Below are 22,535 nucleotides of genomic sequence, written 5' to 3'. Positions count from 1 at the left end.
AAATAATTTTGAATTTTTACTTTTTTGCATAATTTGCTTTTGATGATTGCCAAATATCGCAAACTTCTCTTGCACACAGCCCGGCAACTACACGCTCAAAGAAGCTAAATTTTGGAAACATTAGAGTTCAAGGAATTTCCATCTAGTACGCAAAATTTCATTCATGTACCTTTATTAGTTTTCTGAATAATGCGGCCGAAATTAAGCAATATTTAGAATTCTGGTTTTACTTTTGCCCATTTTTGCGGGAAGGCACTAAAGCTACGAAGCGGCGGCTTAAAACTAATGAAGGTACACGAATGAAATTTCGCGTCCTAAATGGACATTCCTTGAACTCTAATTTGTGTCCTCCAATTTTTTGCCTACAAGCTGTTGCCGCCGCACTCACAGTACGCAACATGCATTACAAGGTGAAATAAGTTGACTGGGTGGGAGATGGTGTTGGCAAGACACGCAAGCGAGATGTCGCCTAAACATATACAGTAACTTTAGGTACCATATGTGAAGGAGAAGCCAGAAAAGCCCGGAGAGGTGCATGCGACTTTTTTAGTTAAGGAGGTAGCTTAGGGGCTTGTCTGAGTGCATTACAAAACATTATACAGTAAGTGGTGGATAACAAGCCGACGCAAATCCCTTAATTAAATTGCACATGTGCAGTAGTTATTCAAACATGTGGTTACACTGCACATTATGTTTTGAAAGCCACATGAAGCGGTGTTTGCATTTCAATTTGGTGTGAGGGTAGAAACCATAAAAACTATTTTTGTTCACGGGAAGCCACTGAACTTACCCGATATACAGTAGACAGGCACAATGAGCAAACAGTAACCATTACCTTGGCATGCCAATTAACTGTGTGCTGTCACTCACTATCCTGTAAGTTCAAGAAGAATGCACGCCTGCAACCATACAGTATGAAAACTGTGATTACCTCAAGTCCATGAATACACGTTGGTTTAAAACAGGGTAGCTTTATTGTCCTCGCAAAACAAAGTGGCACGTAGTTGCTACAAATCTATACAAGCATTGACAACAGACATAAAACATGCTCTAACAGTATGCTAAACAGCACTGTCTACGACAAGTTAGTACACATGGACACATATAACAAAGGCACCTATTGCAACATGATGCGCGGTAATGAAGCAGTCAGGTGATAAATCTTGACAGGCACAATGAATAATCATGGCATTACAAGCTTTCCCATTAGAATAAGAATGCGTGACAAAATCAATGACAACAGTGCTAAATTTTTGTTCATACATGGTGGTATAATAAACCTCATTGTTGGTAATTCAAACTTGATAGTCCAAGTAGAATTTGTGCTTACTATGCTTCACATAAGACAGCCCCTTTTAAAATACGCGAGGCGACTAATGCTGCGGAGACAAGCACTGGCCTTTACAAAGCCAGCTGTTTAAGGCTATGTTCAGTATAAATAAATTATCTGATGGACAAATGTATGTACCATTATTAACACACTCAAAGTGTGTTAATAAGAGCGAATAGCTAAAAGCCATCCCATTCCAGAAAATAAGTGTCAGCAACTGTCCTGGCTCCTAGACAAAGGTTGCACATCAGCATTTTGTTTTTTGATTTCAGTGCAACAATGTGCAGCATCAAGTTAAATGCTTCAACAAAATGCACAGCGTAAACGATAACAGCAGTATAAATAGACCTGTTATCTTATAAGGCACAGGTGATAACAACAGGTGCATTATATTTATAGGTACACTTTGTGGAAGCTATCAACACTTCTGATGCCTTTGTAGCTATATAAAATTATTACCATGTAAATTTAGTGAGCTATCATAAACAAACAATGCGAGCCCCTATTTTCGTGTTTGTGCGTGTCGAAGAAGCAAACACATATGCAACCAGTTATGACCATAAGTAAATCAATAAAAACTAACTCACCTCAAAAGTCGTGCTCTACAGCTGTGTTAGCCAAGCTGCAGGTTGTGACCACCAGGAAGGGTTGCATCATAGTCAACAGGAATTTGTGAGGCAGATAAAAAGCTCAAAGGCAGTTTGCACAGTTCTTGCAGAATCTTCTGCTCCACTATGTGCTAAACTGAATCAATAAATGTTATAAGATAACTTGACAGAAAAATAAAACTACCATATTACTCGCATAATGAATACATCTTTCTAATTGGTCACTTTTAATGTTCACTTACTTTTTTTCCCCCTGCATAATGATTGCACTGCAACTCAGCACTGGGAGGCATGGTTTCAATTTCAACTGATGATGATGATGATGCTCGCCCACAGATGCGGGCGAGCATCTGTGAGCGTAGTACTGTCCGCAGAAAGCAGTTTTTCCTCCATGTTTTCTTTGTCAGTTCGATGCAGTCATCGGTCGTGTTGACATGTCTGTGGAGTGATTGGAGTGCTAGCGCGTGTCGCAATGAGGCAAGCTACACTGCTGGCTTCAAGCTCAAAGCTGTTGAATATTCTTTGGAGAATGGCAACCGTGCCTCAGAAAGGCACTTCAGCGTTGATGGAGTAGGCATCAACTATTGGAGACAGCAGCATGAAAAGCTTAAGGCTACCAGCAAGACACACTACACTGTACTGTATCCATTGAAATGATACAGAATGAGGCACACCAATCTGCAAGGAAGCATGGACTTCAAGGTGAGCAGAGACTGGACGACGCGCTTCATGCGGCTGGGGGTGATCATCCTCCAAGGCCAGGAGGCAACATTAAGAGGTCGCCATTGGAACTGTTGTGCACATGGATCCTAGAGGTGCGGAGGACAATTTCTGACTATGTTGTCATTGTCAAGAGACCTGCCATCGTAAACTTGCTTGACACCATCGAGGACCACCTGTTATGGGATGATGCTATTGAAGTTGAAGCTGCCGAAAAGGCGGCCGGAAATGTGAATTCCTTGTGCATAAATTCTGATTCTAAATGGTTGTTTTCAAAGTGAGAAAATAAATATGACCCATTCCCGTAACCTCCGTCTATGTCTGATTTGTTGGTAGCAGGTTTTCAGACACGATCTTAGGTGCACCGTAGATTAGACTTAGTGGTCGCAGTGAAAAAAAGTTTGCTCAACGAACGAGCCCTTGAACTTTGAGCCTATGTTTCTTAAAACAAAGTGCGTTCATTATGCGAGTAAATAATGTATACATCTTTTCAATGTGTGGCTGTAAAAGAAAAGCTCGAACAGTGAATGCAAGGCATGTGACTATTTAGCATGAGGTTAGCAAAGTATACATCTGAATCAGGATGTAAAAACAAAAATGTGCAGAATAGATGCTAAAATGTCATGGTCAGATCTCATGCTAACAGTAGCCGAACACCAGTTACAAGAAATGGTAGCAATGTCAGTAGAACTCTTGACATAAAGTTGTGTCTGCACACAAGAAACAGTTTGTGGTGGCAGTGCATTGCAGAAGCTTCTTCCCATTACAGCACCTGCTGCAAAGAATGCAGCTGTGAAAGCCAGCATGAGGCAGGAAAAAAGTGTGATGATTCATTGTCAGCAGTAGTAACATTTCTCAGAGGCAAGCTTGAGTGGATAATGATGGAAAATGCTCGAAGTTATGACAAAAGAGGTGGTAGTGATTACACAGTAAAAACAAATGATCTACATGAAGATAAATATATAAACTGCCGAGATTTACTGCAGAGTCACAAGTCAGATTTGTGCGTGGCAAGCAAGAAAATACAACTGCCCTCACAGTGGGACGTGTAAAATGCATCTTTTAAAACACCGGCCACTTTAAGATAAAGTCACGCTGGCCTCTTGACAAACACCAAGTAACTTTGATATATGAATTTGAGAAGCATAGGACCTTGGTGTACGTCAGATTGAATTGGTCAAGTTGTTCTCTGCATGAAAAGACTAGATAGTGGCTTAACCTTGTCTCAAGTATTCTGCAAAATATGTAGAAACTTAAATTGAGACAAAGAATAAAACAGTCATGTATACCTTATTAACCCCATAACGGGGCTCAAAGAAAACAAAAATAATTATTCTCAAATAAACATGTAGCTGAAGTTCAAGCCAAAAGGCTGTAGCAATTGTACGAGCTAACATTAAAAAAAATTTTCAAGTCGCAAGAAGCTTGTGCAATCGAAGTGTTTCAGCAGCAAAACACAACCACTCATGAATGCAGAATGGTTCATAAAATTTGTGCGAAAAATGAGATTCCAAAATGAAATTCTTCACAATTAAATGGTATGATGCGATAAAATAACTCAGTATCTGACTGGATTTCCGAGAACAGTGATATTCTTCAGATTACTTCTACACCACTTATCTCACATGCAAAAAAAGAACACATTAAAACAAAGTGATCATGCTGCCATGCCCGATTTCCAGAAGATTGCATGTCATTAATAATCCAACATTTTAGGATGCACAAGAAACACTGGAGTTGTAGAAATCTCTTACGAACGTTCCTATCAGCAAATGACTAACATTACACTGATGATTCTTGATCCACAGGGCATTATGATGCCAGTAAGCATCAATAAAAAAATCAGGGGAAAGTGCTGTGGCAGCGCGAAACACTTTTTAAATTTGAAGTACTCACAAGCACATCTCTTGCTCAACTTATCTTCTGGTTACTGTGAAAGCCGTAACTTCAAGAAGGCACAAAAGTTCCATTTAGCTTTTCATATTACTGACATCTTGGTTCTTGATTTAGCAAATGAACTCACCCATTTTTAATGCTAGGATGCTCACAATGGAAACACCACTGATATTTAAGCTTTTTCCTCTCACAAAGGGCGATTTCAAATGCACTGACATCAACAGTAACAGCAGCATTGTTAACATGTAAACAACATCAACAAGTATATGTAGAATCGTTGCACAATTTAAGACCCTGGCTATGTGACAACTAGAGAACTGTGCGTAATATAGTAAATATATTACTCTTGTAAGCTTGGCACACTAGTTGATTAAAAGCCTGCGCAGAGCAAAGGGAAGCTGCCTTGCTCTCCTTACGCGCAGGGTTGCCAGGTGTTATTCTTTGAATTGACTTCATAAGATTTCTTCAGTCGTTTCTTCAGATCACTTGGGAACTTTTCAAAGCATCGCTTGCAGACAGGCTTCAGGTCTACCTCAAAAAACTTTGTCCTGCAAAGAGGAATTGCAAGGTGTGTTGACAAGACAAACATAAAAGGCAAGAATAAAAGAAATGGTACTGCAACTGTTGCTTCAGATTAGGGGTGTGCAGATATGCGGAACTTCCGAATAACGAATCGAATAGTGTTCTATTCAATTCGGTCTTCGAATCGAATAATCACTACTTGTAAATGCGAACATTTCTCGAATTCTTTTTAAATATTTCGAAATGTCAACTGGACCCCTGCGGGGATAGTATAGACATGAAACATGAGAACTTGCGTGGTGGAGCAGGCTTGGTCACTTAGGCACAGCGATCAACAGCACTTTCTGAACAGTCCTGTGCATGTGAAGAGACTACTTGGTTGCTCCTAATGCTTCATTTGTGCTCTTAATAAGCAATGCTTCATGACACACTATGTAATGACAAAAACTTGCTAATGTTTCTTTAAGAATACTGGGATGAGAACGTTGTTTCATAGCAATTGTGATAATAGCTAATCATTATTAAAAACTATTCGAGAAATATTCAATATTCGATTCGATTTGCTTCCAGCACTATTTGATTTTTATTCGATTCTGTCTCAAAAATTGCTATTCGCACACCCCTACTTCAGATAAACTTAGCATAGTTTTCTCGACATAAGTTGTAAGTAACAATTTCTTTATAGTCAATCCTGTTATACAATTTATAGTTCCAACACCCAATATATAGAATAACTTAGCGCACACAGACAGTGTTCTCAAGGCACAAAATGACTGTCAGTTCTATAGTGGGCTGTTTCAGAGAGAAGATCTCCAATACAGAAGTCAGGAGGAACTTGAGCGAAACTCAATGAAGATCCAATGTGAATCCAGTGCAAGCTGTCTGAATCCGTAGCGAAGGCAATGGAGCCCTGGGCCGCTGTGCCTGTGGCTAACTGACAGCCTGAACAATTTACCACTGAGTTACTGCTGATGCTGAGTACAGCAACAGCTCATGCATGGTCAAAGGTATACGTGATGCATTTTTAGAGAGCTAGCTTTATAGCGCATGCACGCAACTTATAAGCAACGGCAAATCATACTCGTGGATAACTTTCAGTGGCAATCTAGGGCAAGCTACGAAGGCAAAGCTTGCACAAGGAAGAGTGCTCCTGAAAAAATTCCCACCACTAGTTTAAGCTAGGGAAGGGAAGACACAAACATCTTATTTACAACAGCAAAATAAAACGAAATACAGCGCTGAATGTTAAATTTGACTTATTTTTCGGCTATTCTCTTCCACGTCTGCGAAAACATGACTCCTTCACACGTCGAAGCTACGCTGATTCAACATTTGTTTCAAGAAACCAAAAGCACAGCCAAACGACATCAGAATACTTGGTGCAGTAAACATTTGCAGAACTTCATCCCCTGTAACTTTCGCCTTAGTGCCACAGGAGGTCGTGCACATGTATAAGTGTTTCAATGCACAAGTGCGGTTGGCAGCGTACATTGAAGCTGGAGTCGTAAAATGTCAACAAAGAAATCAAAAGACAACTTGTCAGTTTGCTACTCCTGTCACATTGTCAGTGGCGAAGTGAACAGAGGTGTGTAAACAGTGACAATTATCCTTTCCATGCAGTCCAAATGAGTTTAACAGTTCTACATTCGGGGCTAAAATACCAAAGCTTAATTGCTGTTAAGAAGAAGCTCTAACCTGGAACCAACTACGACTTCGCTACTGAAATACATGCTAAATGTGGAAATGCTCTCATTACACACCCGCTTAACCAATTTCTAATGAAATTTGATGGAATTAAGAGAGAAAGTTAATTTCTACTGACTTTTGGAAGCAGAATACTTATTTGCGGACTCAAATATTTTTGCAATCATTGCAGAAGCTCAGTAATATAAACAAGTATTAAAGCAGAGAGTTTTACAACTCTGGAGCTCTGAACAAAAAGCAGATGTATTGCAATTCGGTAAACTTTATCTGTTAAATCATCTAAAGCCGACAAATGTGACATACTATTAGTTTACAGTTAAATGTTATATCATCAGATTGCTTACGCGAGTTTTGCAAATGTCATATTCACGAATTGATGGTATTATTTTGAGCAGTGAACCATATATAAACTTTGTTTGCTTCAGATGTCCCAATACAAGCAGTTTAAAGAATCGTGACACTGTTATTAGTTGTAAATTATTGTAGTTGTTTGAGTTGTAAACTTGATGCTTAATTCTTTTTTTATTCGTAAGGAAACTCTGTGGTCTAAAGTAGAAAAAGAACAATATGCAATGCACAAGAACAATGCACAGCAATAGAGAACACACTGCAGGAGTACTCAGAACCTCTGTCATCAAAGAAAAGCATTGCAAGTTACAATGAGAAGCACAGCACATGTCGCAAGAAAGGCAAGGCAAAATTGGGGATCTTCACTCAACATTGACAACTTAAGCCTTTAGATCAGCAATGCCATAAACAGAAAGTATAATAACAAAAATCAAAGCTACATCTGACTCACTTCTGACTCATCTTCTGGTCACACACCGAGCAGGCGAAGTGGTGGACACACCAGGCCTTGTTCAGCGCAGTGAACACTGAGAGGGGAAGAATAAGAACATGAGGCTTGAGTCATAAGGTTCAGTCAGTGCATGCCCTAACTAAACAACCGAAAGTGATCAGGGCAGTGTATTATTTTAGCACGCTTTATAAAATGTGTTACTTTCAGACACGGCATCTTTAGCTGAAGGGGAAAGTTTGCATCTACTTTAGCGTAACACATAGCTACAAAGGAAACCTGTGCAGGTTCCTCAGGAATCAAGTATTACTGCTGAAAAAAAAAAAGACAAATTCCGGTCTGGCAATCGAACCTGGCATCACTTCCTTTTTAGGGCAGTCACTGTACCAAATGCGCTAATCAGGAGGACGGCACAAGGGCGATTAATCTAATAAAGTGAATGTGTTGGCTAGTTGGTTTAACATCTTGAACTAGGGAACAGTGCGAAAGATGAGGACGCAGGAAAGGCACGCAACAACCACATGCAGCACTATGTGTGGCTGTTGTGCGTCCTCGTCCTTCGTGCTGTTTGTTCCCTAGATCAAATGATTAATCTACAAATGGGAGCACATGAACAGAGATTGCCCAAATTAATTCTGTGAAAATCCGCAAGGTAGAAAATGCATTTCACTTAGTTCACAATCTCACTTAGTTCACATTTATAGCGTTCATTGCCCTGTGTGGACACGTTATACCCTTGCATGCTGAACACTAGTTGAAGGAACAAATCAGCTAAACCCTTTATAAAGTAAATGTGCTATGAGGCCTGCAATATAACTAAAACAAGGCCAATAATAAAAGCATAATACGCACCATCACCCCCAATGACATTGTTGCAAATGTAGCATAGGTTCCCAAACAGCTGGTGGTAGTGGGTCTCACAGTAGGCTAAGCCTTTCTTCTCGTAGTGCCGGTGGCCAAGGAATGGCTTTTCACACTTGGCACAAACAAAGTGCTACAGAGAAAAAAGGACACAAGGATCTTGTGAAGTAATGCATTGGGCATCATCAGAAGCACTAGTCATCTCAGAGCCAAAAATTAATAAACCTGCTACAAAGGCCAACATTGTTAAAAGCGAATAAGCATAGGTGCTACAAATTGTTTTTATTGTAAGACGTAAATTCCACAATCTGCATCGAATCCAAGCAAAAAAAAAATGAAAATAGAATGATGCAGTGTTTGCCTGTGGTATCCCTATACAATTGTATAGTAACTTCCCAAGCAAAGGTCATGTCATGCCCCTTTTGTGAAGGATTGAACAAATAAATGCCACATGATTATCAAATCCAGCTAATATCACGTTTGCTATCTGAATCTTGTACATAATCAAATGTGATGAACTTCCTGTAAGAACTAGAGGTGGAATTCAATAAAACATGAATGGCAGTGTGGCAGGCAGGTTAAAAATTAGGTGGCAAGAAGCCAAGCTAAAGCAACCCTAAATATCACATGTTGAATTAGCCGAACCTGTGCTAAGGTAGAGTGGGAGGGAGTTTGACCTGTCCGAGTCGACAACTCGTTGGAAGAAACAGTGCTACAAGATGGGGCAATACATGAAAAGGAGCATGCAAATACTGAGATATCAATCCTTACAACTTGCCTACACAAGTGGTAATATCTTAAAATGTGAACTCAGTGCTACATGCTGATTTCCCGTGTTTGGCCCCGAGGCATAGGGAGTTGATGAACCAGTCAGACGTCTAATAAGCAGGTATTCATGAAGTTTCAGAGTAATTGAAAACAAGCTTCCCATCTGCATTCCCTCTAACTTCTGAGTTACTGACAGAAAAGCCAGGAATTCATATCATAAATAGCAACAGTAACTAAAATTTGCCATGTCGCCATGCTTCAATGAATTCACAAATGAAAATGATGAAATACATTGTGTCTACCTCGACGTGCCAGTTCTTGCCAAGAGCAGTAACCACTCGCTCCTCAATTGGCCGTCGGCAAGCGCCGCAGATGGGGATGCCCATCTTGTCGTGGCAGCGGAGGACAGTACAGGTCGCCTTTGACCTCGCGTGCCTCAGCGGTCAGCTCCACACTGCATGGAAAAGACAGTGCAGGGGCAACAAGGTTTGAAGCACAGCTCACGTGACACAAGTAAATGCTCCATCTATGCACCTTGCATCACATGGCTAGCTGTAAAACCTCAATGTTCCTCTTATGTACAGATGGTCACACTTTTCAGCTGGCCAGTTTCAAACCTTTAAAACCTGGCCAACAAGATTTTAATGGAAGTTTAATCAAATCTCAATGAGTTGAGACTCAATGAAATCAAGCCTATGATAAAATCCTCGAGAAATAAAGAGAAAAAATCTTAATGATTTGCACACTCGACAACTATTTACATGGAGCTAACTGACTAGACCATCAAATTTAAAACAAGAAAAATATGCATCAATGAGTAGTACCATATCTTATTTCCTATGACAATTTCTGGCTTGCATTTCTGTTTGTTTAGATATGTGCTGTGGTTTGTGCAAGAACGTTACACTACCACTCTGCAATGGCTTTGAATGAGGACCACGGTACATATCAAAGTGAAAGTGATTAACTGAGTTATTGACTGATTGATCCTACAGAGCTGCATGAGAAGCCACAACTAAATTCACCAGGTGGCATGAATGCATTTTTGTGCAAAAACGTTACACTAACACTCTGCTATGGCTTTGAATGAGGGCCACGGTACATATCAGAGTGAAAGTCATTAACTGAGTTATTGACTGATTGATCCTACAGAGTTGCACGAGAAGCCACAACTAAATTCACCAGGTGGCATGAACGCATGTTACTTACACTGATCTTTAGACCCATAGGCAGACATGGCAGCGATTAAAACATTAGATTGATACCCTAGAAGCAAGTACTACAGGACGAGAGCATGCAGCACAAATTCTTACCAGAAGAGCAGAATCAGCTAGGAAACAGAGCAGGTTTTGTGTAATGAAGTCAATTCTTTAACATGTATAAAACCTGGTGCAGAAAATCCAATTTATTTTGCATTTATGCACCCCATTACCCAACTCAATTTGCATTCTCGCTTGGCAGTCTGCCTTTGTAATTTCAGAGATAATTCCAGATTACAGGCTTTTTGGAATTTATAAAGAAAATTGGCAAAGAATGTACAGTAAGCAGACAAATTTACATTGCATCTATTTAACATACCAATCAGCTTTTGCTAAAGAAACTGCACAGATACAAATGCAACCAAAAGTACTCTGTGCAATAAATGTCCAATCTTACAAGCATTACTGACTCCCATTCAAATGACCCCCCCAGCATAAAACATTAAATAAATTCAATAAAAGAAATTTATTCAAATACACAAAGATACTTACCCACAAGCAGTGCAATTGAAATGGTACGGGTGATAAGGCTCACTGCGGAACTTGAGTGGCATGTCATCAATGATGCCGCTAAAAAATAAAGTGTACATGAAAACATTTGTACAGTTTGCAGCAGAATTAACAATGCAGTCAAAGAGTTAAACAAGGGATTGAGCAAGCTGTGAACGTTTCAGTTATGGTGAAGCAGTCAAACAGTTAACTGGGATCACCTTGCAGCACTTTCAGAGTTGGGAAAAGGAAGATAACTTTGCTACGCTCAATTACATAGGTCTACAAGTCTACACAGATGTGACAGCCTGTCAATACGATGCAGGCACCTCAGAAAAGAGAAAGTTTCACAGAGAGCAATAACCAGATGCTGATCACACAAATACCAATCTCTTACTTCAGATTTCAAATCTCTCATGGTACATTTGGGTGGTTCCTACCTGCACTCAGATTCAGATTGCACCTATGTGAAGCCCCCTTTTGACTGGAGGCAGAGAAAGTTTGCCCGAGTTGAACATTCAACTGGTCCCAGATCAATCAGGCACCACGTCACCAGAATTCTATCGGATCTTGGTCACGTTTCCAGGAAAAACGTGATAGCACCTCGAAACACTCCGAGCTGAAGTGGGGAATTCTGAATGAACTAGGCGAATGCATTCCAACCGCTCAATTTTAACCAGCTGAATGTAAAGCATGCCACCAGAGCCAGTTGAATGTACCATTAGCCTACAGCACGGCAGCATAACTTGCAACTGCACCCTCACTTTGCTATCAACATGCCAGCATGAGCTGTCACTGCACTATCAGATGAGTGAGACTTACTGGCACTTGTAGCAGATGTATTTGCCACAGGCTGCAGCCTTCTCCTTTGCATTACACTCATGGCAGAGAGCCCTGCACAAATATGAAAAAAACAAAAGGCACAAGGTGTACAAACGAACAATAAGATTATCTCACAGGAGAACTGTTATACATGAAGTCAAAACCAATAAAGACGAGCTTTGAATGAATATGAATGAATATTTGCCCAGCAAGTAAACTGCAGAACAAATATGTAAATTTATAATGAACACACACAGGAACTTACATTCTCATAATAAAAAATATAGATTTTTCTTACTGCTTTGTTTTCCCTCAAGTTTTACAGCAGGATGATGTTTTCTGGTTAAAACTGTTCAATAAAAATACTTGACATCTTGCTTGCCTGGTTCATCCAGAAGAAAATGAAAAACCACTACTGTATCTGCACCTCGCTGAAATCAGAAGTGACCGGGGCTATGGACTAGTTTTGTCACATGTTGGCAACTGAAGATCTGGATAAACCAGGTAAAGAATGATGCGAAGTCTTATTAAATGACCCGGACCTAGATGTGCATACTTGTTGCAAGATTTGATTATAAACAAACAACAATAAGCAAAATTTTCTTTTAAAGTATTTTGAATAATAGAGAGCTTTAGTTTGTCTGTAGATGTGTTAATGTATACACGGTATACCGAGTTACCAGAGACACAGATGCAAATTCAAGTGCCATCTTTTGGCACACAGTTTAAAGGAGTACTTGCACAAAATTTCAAGGTCGAAATAATTTGTGAGACTGCTTCCTGTGAACACACACACAACATGCACAAAATATCAATAGCGAGTGTAACTTGAAACATTTAAATTAAATGTTAAATTTCGTGCACTTACCTCTGCTCTCTTCTTAATAAATTTTTGCAGAGAACCATATTTTATGGCCCAGATCGTACTCCTTCAACCCACGAGGACAGACCGATAATACTGCAGTAGTTGCTGATGTGAAGCGTTGGCAGTGATGTTTTTTTTTAATTTTCCTTAGATGAGAATGCCAGCCAACAAGAAAATTTCTAACATATTGTTGGACAAACCATCATTAGATGTCCCGAGCACGTTGTTGCTATGTCTCCAGTAAACCACTACTCCGTGAAGGGCGACACACATACGGACAAACTAAAGCTCTCAATTTATGCATATCATTGCACAAAAACTACCAGGCCGAAGCTATCAGACCGATTTTCATACATTTAAAACAAAGCAACCTCCATCAGCTGCTGGTGTGACCCACCTCCCAGCATTCTTGATGAAGCCTTGGTCGGCAAGTGGGATAGTGCAGATCTCGCAACGGAAACACTGTGGGTGCCAGTTGTTGTTCATGGCCTTGATGACACGGCCAATGATGAATTCACCACACTTTCCACAGCAGGGTGCGAAGAGAACGTGGAAGTCATGCTCACAGTACTTGCGCCCCTCAAACTGCAAGAAGGAAAAACACACACAGGAAGAGTGAATTGGCAACATCACATTTACATTGCAACTCCAAGAAAACAAACATAAAAATAAGCATGATTGATTCATGCTGAGTGACATGCACCATGATTACTCTTGCAAAATGAACTTATTCATAATAAAGTGCAAGCTTCAATAAAGTGCAACTGGTAATGATAAAATATGGCTACCAACAACTAGCCAACTTTTAGCAAGTAATCAGCAAGCTGCATGCAACAAATTACTACCAACATGGACATGTAAAGTGACATGTACATTATCTGCTCAGACAACAAAGCTTCAAAAATCTCTTGAGCTGGTGAGAGCCAAGAAATAGAAAAAAAAAAAGAAAGACGTTAAAAATCTGAGGCTGATGAGTAAAGATTCAAGTGCAGAAAACATCAATGGAACTATTGAGATTAACAAGCGTTCCTAATCTAATGGAATAAAGCTCAAAATTAAAAAATTAAATTATAGGGTTTTACATGCCAAAACCAGTTCTGATTATGAGGCACGCCGTAGTGGGGGACTCCGGAAATTTGGACCACCTGGGGTTCTTTAAAGTGCACCTAAATCTAAGTACACGGGTGTTTTCGCATTTCGCCCCCATCGAAATGCGGCCGCCGTGGCCGGGATGCGATCCCGCGACCTCGTGCTCAGCAGCTCAACACCATAGCCACTGAGCAACCACAGCGGGTTGGAATAAAGCTCAGTTCACCTAACAGTCAGTGGAAATTTCTGTCGTGTGAACCTTTTTTTCTAACACAGCTCTGCATCTTTCCCTAATTCTTGAGTCATATTGCACTTTTTGTAACTGTGTATACACTTTTTGGAAATGGGCATACCATAACATCTTTCTGGTAGCTATTGTGTTGGCTCTGAGCTGGTATCGCCACATGCTTCATTTTCTATCTGTAGCCAGAGCTAAGTTCGATTGAGCTAGATGATTAAACCCGAGCCACAGCCACATCTGCAGCCAGAAAGCAATAATGTACAGCTGGCATCAAAACATTACGGCCTGCAGGATGTGAGAAAACAATGTATGCTTCCACGGCCTGCATAGGCAGCCTGATATTCAGGTTTCCAGCCTGTACTAAAACATATGCAATGATAGGTGTTGCATGGCTTTACTGGCTATGATCGCAAACTGCACAAATATTCCACATTTTCACAGATTCAATGGTCAGTAAACTTTTGATGCCAAATGAACAGTGAAGGCGGCCATTCTGAGCTACTGATCGTTGCTCGCCACAAACAAGTGTATCCAATAGACATGCGAGTAATTTGGCACATCGAATAGCCATAAAAATCTGATATGGTCAGTGCGGAAGCAAAGCATAACAAAATTGTTGCAAGGTTCTTGATGGCTATGTTGTCTCAGAACTGGAAAATAAATACTTTCAGGTGATTTTAACATTATTTTACTATGCTTGGCTGCAGGAAGCTTTTGTATGCATGCTTCCCTAGATGTTTCACCTAAAATCTATTTTGGTTATCCCTGGAGTTTATTCAGGTGAAGTGCATACGTTTTACAAACAAAACAGGGTAATGAAGAACCTCCATCACCTACACTGTACTGAATAGAAATTACAGTCCTGCTAACCGAAGTTAAAAAAAAAAGAAAGAAATGTGGAGATATTTTACTCACCTCATAAAAGATGCCTTCGGGAAATGGCCGGAAGCACTGGCAACAGCTGGCAAAAGATGTGAAAAAGGATGGCATGTTAGACAAGTTCACAGCTCAGCAGTGCTGGTAAAGTGGCTTCCGGGAAAACCAAATGACTGCTGCGTGCAGCATTTTTCGGTTCTGCAAGCACTCAAATTAATGGACCTGTGTCCATGCAATCCAGCTGTTACCACACTTGTAAATTTTTTATTGAAAAGCAATGTACATGGCACTTAGTGTTGCTGCCATATATGTCCATGAGAAGTGTATCCTAAACCCAGCCTATGCAAAAAATAAGCACCAGAACCAGCCGAGAGTCCCGATGATGAAATTTGCGTTTGCAGAGGTTACGAAACGTGGAAGACACAAAGGGAAGGCAGTACAGAAAAAACACACAACTACTAGATCTTAGTTTACTGTTAATTTTCTCTGCAAAATAATAATTGAATATTACTTGCTGTTAATAAAAAGTAGCCCTGCAAGCATTTCACACTGTCATGCAAGTGAAGCTAGAGATTTCAGCCATGGATGGATTGAAAAACTTTATTATGGTCCATTGGGTCGCACTAGTTTCCTAGCCTGAAGCGGGCCGTTCCCACGTTGGGACCGAATGGTCTAGCCTATCGGCCGCTTCGCGGGCTCGTTGGACGGCCCATAGCTGTACTGAAAATTTGGAATAAATGCAGACAGCTAATCACACAAAATTTCAGCCATGTCCGGTAATTAACTGTCTGCATTTATTCCAAATTTTCAGCTAAGAATGAAGTGTTAAAAACTGCAGCTGACGAAACAGAAGTTGCTCAGTATCTTCTACTGTGTTAATCGACTAGCAGAGACAGAGAAAACAGAAGGGGTGCAAAAGTGTGGCATGGGACATGATGTCATTGCACTGTAACACTCGTGTACTGCACTGTGGCAATGGTTTACAAGGTACGCTTAAGATGCAGAAAAGCAAGTGTAGATCAGACAGGAATTTTGTGTGAACCACAGACTTTGTAAGCATGAAAATGCCCATTAATAGAAACCAAGAGGTCAGGAAATCCGGCAGATCGCACGAAATGCAGTAGAGCAAGCCCGGCTTTAAAAAGGCTAAATTCTTCGCACACCTGCACAATAAAATAAGCAGGGAATAGAAGCATATAGAGCAATATTGGTAAATACAGAGCAATATTGGTAAAGCAAGCACTAATGGAGGTAACAGTCTCATTAAAAAAGGAATTACCTAATTAGCAAGGGAGCCCACGGAGCCAAATGCGAGAACCAGGAAAACCATGGCTATGTGACTGGTTTGTGCAGTCACCTCAAAAGTTTGCCGACTCTAGGACCCGACAAAAAACTGAATATTTTTTTTCTTTATTCGAAAGTTTGCCCTGCCACATAAAACTAGTAAAACATCTAATATGTACACAAATAGTTTGTTGTCTTCAATGAAGTCTAACTGGGATCTATGCATTAGACCATAGATCTTCCACAGCCTGGGCACACAGCCTAGTATTTGTATATGCAGTGTGTAGTAATAACATATGCGAACAGCATAACGGTGTAAAGTTTTACTCGCTATCATCACAAACTGCTAGGAAATTCAATATGAATGTGCCAATAGATATTTTTTGAGACCAAATCAAACACATATGGCACCAGAAGTGAATCGAATATCAAATATTGTTTTTATACTTTGCGAATAATGTACAGCCGTCTCACCATTAATGTAAACAATTTCGACATCCTGGTATTCACAAAATTATAAAGTTTCTGTCATTACACTACACATTATAAAGCATGCACAGAAGGAGCATTAGGAATCATTAACTGAGCAGTTTGTTTGCAAACTATGGGCTCTACGGAGCATGTGTGGTCATGCATAATCATATAAAGTTTAGGAAGGCAGCCGCAATGGACAATTGATATCTGTATATATGTCTGCGACCAAATCAGAAATGTATTAAGTCTGCGGCAGCGGCAGAGTGAAAAAAAAGCACTTTTCGTGGCAGATGGTGCCATTGTTGTATCAAGTGTGTTGTGATGAAAGGTATTCATATTTAATCAAATGATAGGACACAGATGCTGCATCTATAAATAGCACTAAACAATACCCTGCCAAATGTCTACCAAATTGCGTGTCTAGACAACATCTTATTGCTGATCATATCAGTGATCATATTTAGCTGAAAAAGTCTGGCTGTCTGAGCGACTCAGCATGCTGTCCACTGTGCAAAGGATGAAAGTGATTGCATTTTTGCTTCAATTTATGTTTGATCGTTTATACAGGGTGTCCCAGCTATCACGCAGCACGATTTAAAAAAAGAGGAACGGTGCTATGCAAAGAAAACCTAGTTCGTATTGTTTCCAGTGCAGTGAAGTAGCCGCCAGTAATTTTTTCGTTACTGAGATTTAATTAGCTAATTGTAATTAATTATCTAACTCGAGAATTACTGTCCTAATTATCAAAGTTCAATGAGAAAGTTGTAGAGCAACATGAAAAACTCCCGATACAGATTTATGTTCCTCAATACGTGCTACATAAATGTGTTTTTCCGAGTGTGAAAGAAGCCCGCGAATACACGCTGAATTCCCGCGCGACTGGCCGCTCGAGGCACTTTGCGTGTATTCGCGGGCTTCTTTCACGCTCGGAAAAACACTTATGTAGCACGTATCCAGCAACAGAAAGCAGTATCAGGAGTTTTTTCATGTTGATCTACAACTTTCTCATTGACACTTTGATAATTAGGAAAGTACTTCTCGAGTTAGATAATTATTTACAATCAGCTAATTAAATCTCAGTAACGTAAAAATTTACTGGCGGCTACTCCACTGTACTGGAAACAATACGCACTAGGTTTGCTTCGCATAACATCGTTCCTCTTTATTTAAATTGTGCTGCGTGATAGCTGGGACACCCTGTAGTCAGTGACTTAAAGTACTCAAAACCCACTAGAAAAATATTCATATTTTCGAATAGTGAATATTTGATTCGAGGGAATAATTGAACAGGACAATATTTGAAACATTATTCTAAGGTTCCGAATATTCAAGTACCCTTAAAATTTAACATTTTCTCAGCTAGCCTTTAAGGACATTTTTCCAACTGGAGGTATCAGCCAAATTGAAACTGGCATTTATTGTCACTGAGGCATGCTGTCATTAAAAGAAAGCACATGCACCATTTGTTATTGAATGCACATTGTTTTCATTATTATTTTCTGCGTGGTGAACAGTGATGCATAACGTTATGACTGTGTCGGACACTTAACCCTACTGCATGAACAGCATGGTGTGGACAAAAGCACGGATGTTGACCAGCACCAAAAACACTAGAAACTTCTCTACTAATGTAGTCAAGTGGTACAATGTGCTGTGGCACAAATGTAGGCTACTAATATTTCAGCCTTACACAAAGCAAGCCTGGTGCCAGACTTCGCCGTGGGAGTTCACGATCTTCTCGTGGGGCTCGAACCCGTCTCCACAACGGGTACAAGCCATATTTTCAAGGGACATCAGGAAGTTTGCCTCACAGTCTCTGCATCGTGAAAAAAAAAAAAAAAAAGAAGAAGACAAATGAGTAACACGTAACACAGATCTACAGTACACATCACGACATTACAAAACTTGGTCCAAGAGATTTTACTGCAACAGCAGTACGATGTAACGATTTCACCTTTCTGTTAACCTAAATTCTTTGACAATTGCTCCAACTATGTGCTTGCACTATGTATGTGTTAATGTCCCCATGCAGGGATCCTGCCAGAACTTCTGCACAGAAATTACAACACTTGTGATGCACATAATGACACCACAGAGGGTCTGACAGCAATTCATTCATAATCTCAAGTGAAAAATGCTTCCAGTAAACAAAACACTTCACACACAAAAAAAATTGTAGGTACATGAAAAGCAACTACGATGTCATCAGTAGTAAAAAATTGGGTTGGTGGTTTATAAGATAACAGAATTCTCTCCTGGCATATCCATCTAAAGGTGCCCTGTACTTCTAGTAGCAATACTAGAAGAAAGTGGACCCTCGGTCTTTATAATCAAGGTTTAACATACGAATGAATGTCTAGTATTAAGAGCAGCATTTCAGTACAACAGAATACACCTAACAAAAAAAATCACTTGACTTTCTGGCCATCTGCTCATCATTTAAGCAAAACCTGGGCCGGTACAACGTAAAACTATTCCAATCTGTTTTTATTCCAAATTGGCTCCTGCTCTACCCATATGGGCAGAACTGGAGCCGTTTTGACCTATCACAGAGGGCTAATGGCCGATTTGGAATAAAAACAAATTGGAATAGTTTTACGTTATAAGGGCCCTGATGCCCGAAAAGCTTCAACATATTTAAAGCACATGGAGATTGCTAAGCCCCTCCCACCTTAAAGTTCGCAGTTTCCCTTGCACACACAAAAAAAAATATCGCTAGAGTATTTTTTTCTAAAAATAAGGTTGTTGAGAATGACAACAATTTTTCTTGCAAAGATTCAGCTAAAACAACATATTGTCAATGAGATAAAGGTCTACAACGAAAACATTTAATGGAAAAGAGGACCAAGCATATTAGGCACAAAATTTTAAGGTCTGCAATCTCAAATTATTATGGTAGCAATGCTGCAAATACAAGAAAGGCAGATGTAAGACAGTTGTTTACGTTCACAGCAAACTACTTGTCGACTACCTCCTGAAAAAAGCTGCTATGTTTAAAAGGCAAATGCATAGCGCCAGGAGTTGTATAAATAGTGGCACAGAGACAGGACGGGGAATGTGAGGAAGACTGAGGAGGAAAAAATCAAGATTAAGGCAGGGTACTCAAAGGACGGCCAATGCCTTTTTTCTCCACAGCAGTCGCTTCATTGTGATGCCTACATTGTAAATAATGTAAACATAAGTAAAATTATAATTATCCACTATAATTCACCAAATGTTGTGAAGCCGCTAAATATAAAATAAGAAAAATTTACACCAAATCCACAGGCAACAGTACTCATTCCTTAACATAGATTACAGATATCTATGAAACTGCCATGCAGGCTCCTAAATACAGCATCAAAGGAAAGCGGGCAGCAACACAAAAGGCCACTCCTCTCACCCTGCCCCTTCCTTCCGCTCCTAGTGGAGCCTTATCTATGAATTTGACTCTGAGCCAAGGCATAGGCCACTTGGGGTCACTGGACTCCTGGGCAGCTCTATATATGTATGGCTTAAAGTGGTGAAAATGCTCAAGTGAACTGCTTTAAGCCATAACTTAGTGTTTTCCAATAATGTCACAATCACTGGTTGCTTCTACTACTGAATTGTAATTCCAAAGCTCCATGGTATGTTGTTAGGTGTTTTTTACTGTTCCTACACTTGTCATTTTTTTGCCACTGTGTTGGTCTAAGCTGTGATATCTCCAGCATTACCAGTGCCCTTGGTCCACTTACGGTTTTCTAATACACAGAATGAACTTCGCTCATGTTGTGCTCCTCAAGAAGCACACAAACCTAATTCTTTTGGAGACAAGCTAGCATATGTGGCGACTGATTTGATGCAGTGTTGCCAAGGTTCATCGTAGGAATTATGCAGTTGATCGAAGTAGACTATCAAAAAGCAAACATACTCCTCCACTGCCAAGGGAGCAAGTGCCGGTGCTCCAGGCGATGCATAGAGGCCATCATTCGATCTGGAGGAACTGCCAGCGCCGTAACCACCGCCCCCTCCTCCATTCCTGTACTGCAGGGACGATGAGGAGGTGGACGCAGAGTCGTACGAAGCGGTCATGGACGCTGAGCTCGTCCTCTTGGGTGGCTCGGGCGGTGTGTTGTCGTAATCGGACGAGTTCCGCGGGTCCTGTCGTTGGAGGTAGTGGTGGTTCCTTCCCGCCAGCGGAGTCTGCCGCGTCGTCGGGCTCGTGAATGTTACGGGGGGCGGTGGCGGAGGTGTCGTGGGCTCGCTCACGTACAGAGCGCGCATTCGGTCGTTCAGATGATCCTGCCTCCTTATGTAAAGCGGGCTGGAGTTCATCTGCCACGGGATTTCGTTGCGCCGGGGATTCTGCCGCACGCCATCGGACCCTGCCTTGTAGCGGTTGATCGACATGGCGGCGGTAGTCGCTTCTTTTATTATTCGTCCACAAGCTCGTAAATCTGTCCTTTGTTTTTCTTTCCGCTACCACCGTCGCTTCTCCTTAGAAGGCCAGCGGCTTCAAGGCCATGTCTAAGTGCCGTCTGCGCTGGCCAATACAGGTTTCCTCGTTTCGCCGCTCGCTCGCGCCGATTGGGGATGCGCAGCAGCTGCCGTCGGCCGTGTTCGTTTTTAGAGCGTTTTCAAACTCGAGGGTCGGGCCCACTCACCGGGGAACAGACTCTCATCGATTTCTCTTGGAAGTCCTTCCCGTGCACCTGATTGTTCCTTTCAACGATCCCGATCGTTTCGCGCGCACTCCACCTATTACGAAGAACTCTATTCACGAAACCGAGCGGGTGAATTCTGACGAAGAGTGCGGCAGACCTTCCCCGACGTGGCTTCAGCCTCGAGAGCGGCTTTCGCGGAAATGTGGCACGGATCACGCACGTTGCGGCGCGGGCGAAGTCGACATATGTTCCGGAGCAGGGGCGCACACAATGGCACAATTATAACAGCAAAACGCGGGGCGTCACGCCGACGCCTAGACGGAGGGAAAGTAAAGAGACAACAAAACGCACACCGCGGCGATCAACGGAAAGGAAAACAGAAGGAGGCCTCTCCGCAGACACTCCGCGTCGCGGCAACAACGTAACGATGCGGGCGGAGCCACCAAAGGGCTTCAGTTGCGTGCACAGATTCCGCAAAAAATTCCGCCGATAACAGCGATAAACGATGGCACAGTAGATTCTTTCCGGCGCACCCGCTCAGTGCGAACACTTGGCGGCACAAAGGAAGGCGTTGCTCCGAGGCTGAGTCACACGGGGTTGATGATTGCGCCTCCTCCGCCCCGATGCCAGATGATAGAGGGGCTTGCAACCGAAAGGCATTCAAAACAGCACGTGCGCGGTGCACCGCACGTGTTGAGGACGCGGAGATCGCCGCTGCGCGTTCAGGCAGATCGATCCTCGCAGCGTGTCGTCATGATGTCCAGCCCGCCGAGCTGCGATCGCACCGCTCACAAAAATCGGCTCAGCAACGGACGTCTAGCCTAGCCAGCCCGACCAGACGCTCGCGTCACCTCCTCACCCCGCCGCTCATCTCACACTCTCCACAACAGTCTTCATTCCCGTGGTGCATTGCTATCACCGGAAACGTCCGTTCATTTTCCTGTTTGTGAAAGCGAAAGCGAAACCGAACAAAGCGACGCGCGCAAGAGCGCGCAGATATGTTTAGCGGCGATGGAGACGTTTCGGCTTGGCGGCAGTTGTGCGAGGCCACAAATGAAAGCAGTTCATAAAACTTGTTCTGCACATAAACGAGCATACAAGAAGAAGAAAAAAGACAGCTTCCTATGAGACTGCTAAAAGATCCCCCGAAATAAATCGCAAATAGTCGCACACTGAATAACAAAAAAGAATGCGTCTCTTTTTCTTCCCTGAACACAAATGCCGAGTAATGAAGCTCCACACTGGCTGGAAGTGATTGGGTGACGCCTGTTTAGCGTCCCCGAACGATCCAAATACGCAGCTGCAG

The 22,535-nt window shown here is 41.5% G+C and overlaps 1 protein-coding gene across 1 annotated transcript; it reads right to left on the bottom strand.

Moving 5' to 3' along the window:
- Nucleotides 1-953: 953 nt before the first annotated feature.
- Nucleotides 954-22,290, bottom strand: LOC119442097 (LIM and senescent cell antigen-like-containing domain protein 1). Its single transcript, XM_037706831.2, is given in 11 exon segments — nt 954-5,102; nt 7,580-7,655; nt 8,429-8,570; nt 9,508-9,603; nt 9,605-9,659; nt 10,957-11,034; nt 11,776-11,847; nt 13,038-13,225; nt 14,886-14,931; nt 18,295-18,420; nt 20,497-22,290. Coding segments are annotated over 11 exon segments (1,494 nt in total). The 5' UTR covers nt 20,976-22,290; the 3' UTR covers nt 954-4,966.
- Between the last annotated feature and the right edge of the window lie 245 nt (nt 22,291-22,535).

This window comes from Dermacentor silvarum, chromosome 2 (assembly GCF_013339745.2).
Source record: "Dermacentor silvarum isolate Dsil-2018 chromosome 2, BIME_Dsil_1.4, whole genome shotgun sequence".
In the NCBI taxonomy this organism is placed as follows: Eukaryota; Metazoa; Arthropoda; class Arachnida; order Ixodida; family Ixodidae; genus Dermacentor; species Dermacentor silvarum.
Note: the sequence above shows the minus strand (reverse complement) of the source record. Positions and strands in the feature narration are given on the sequence as shown.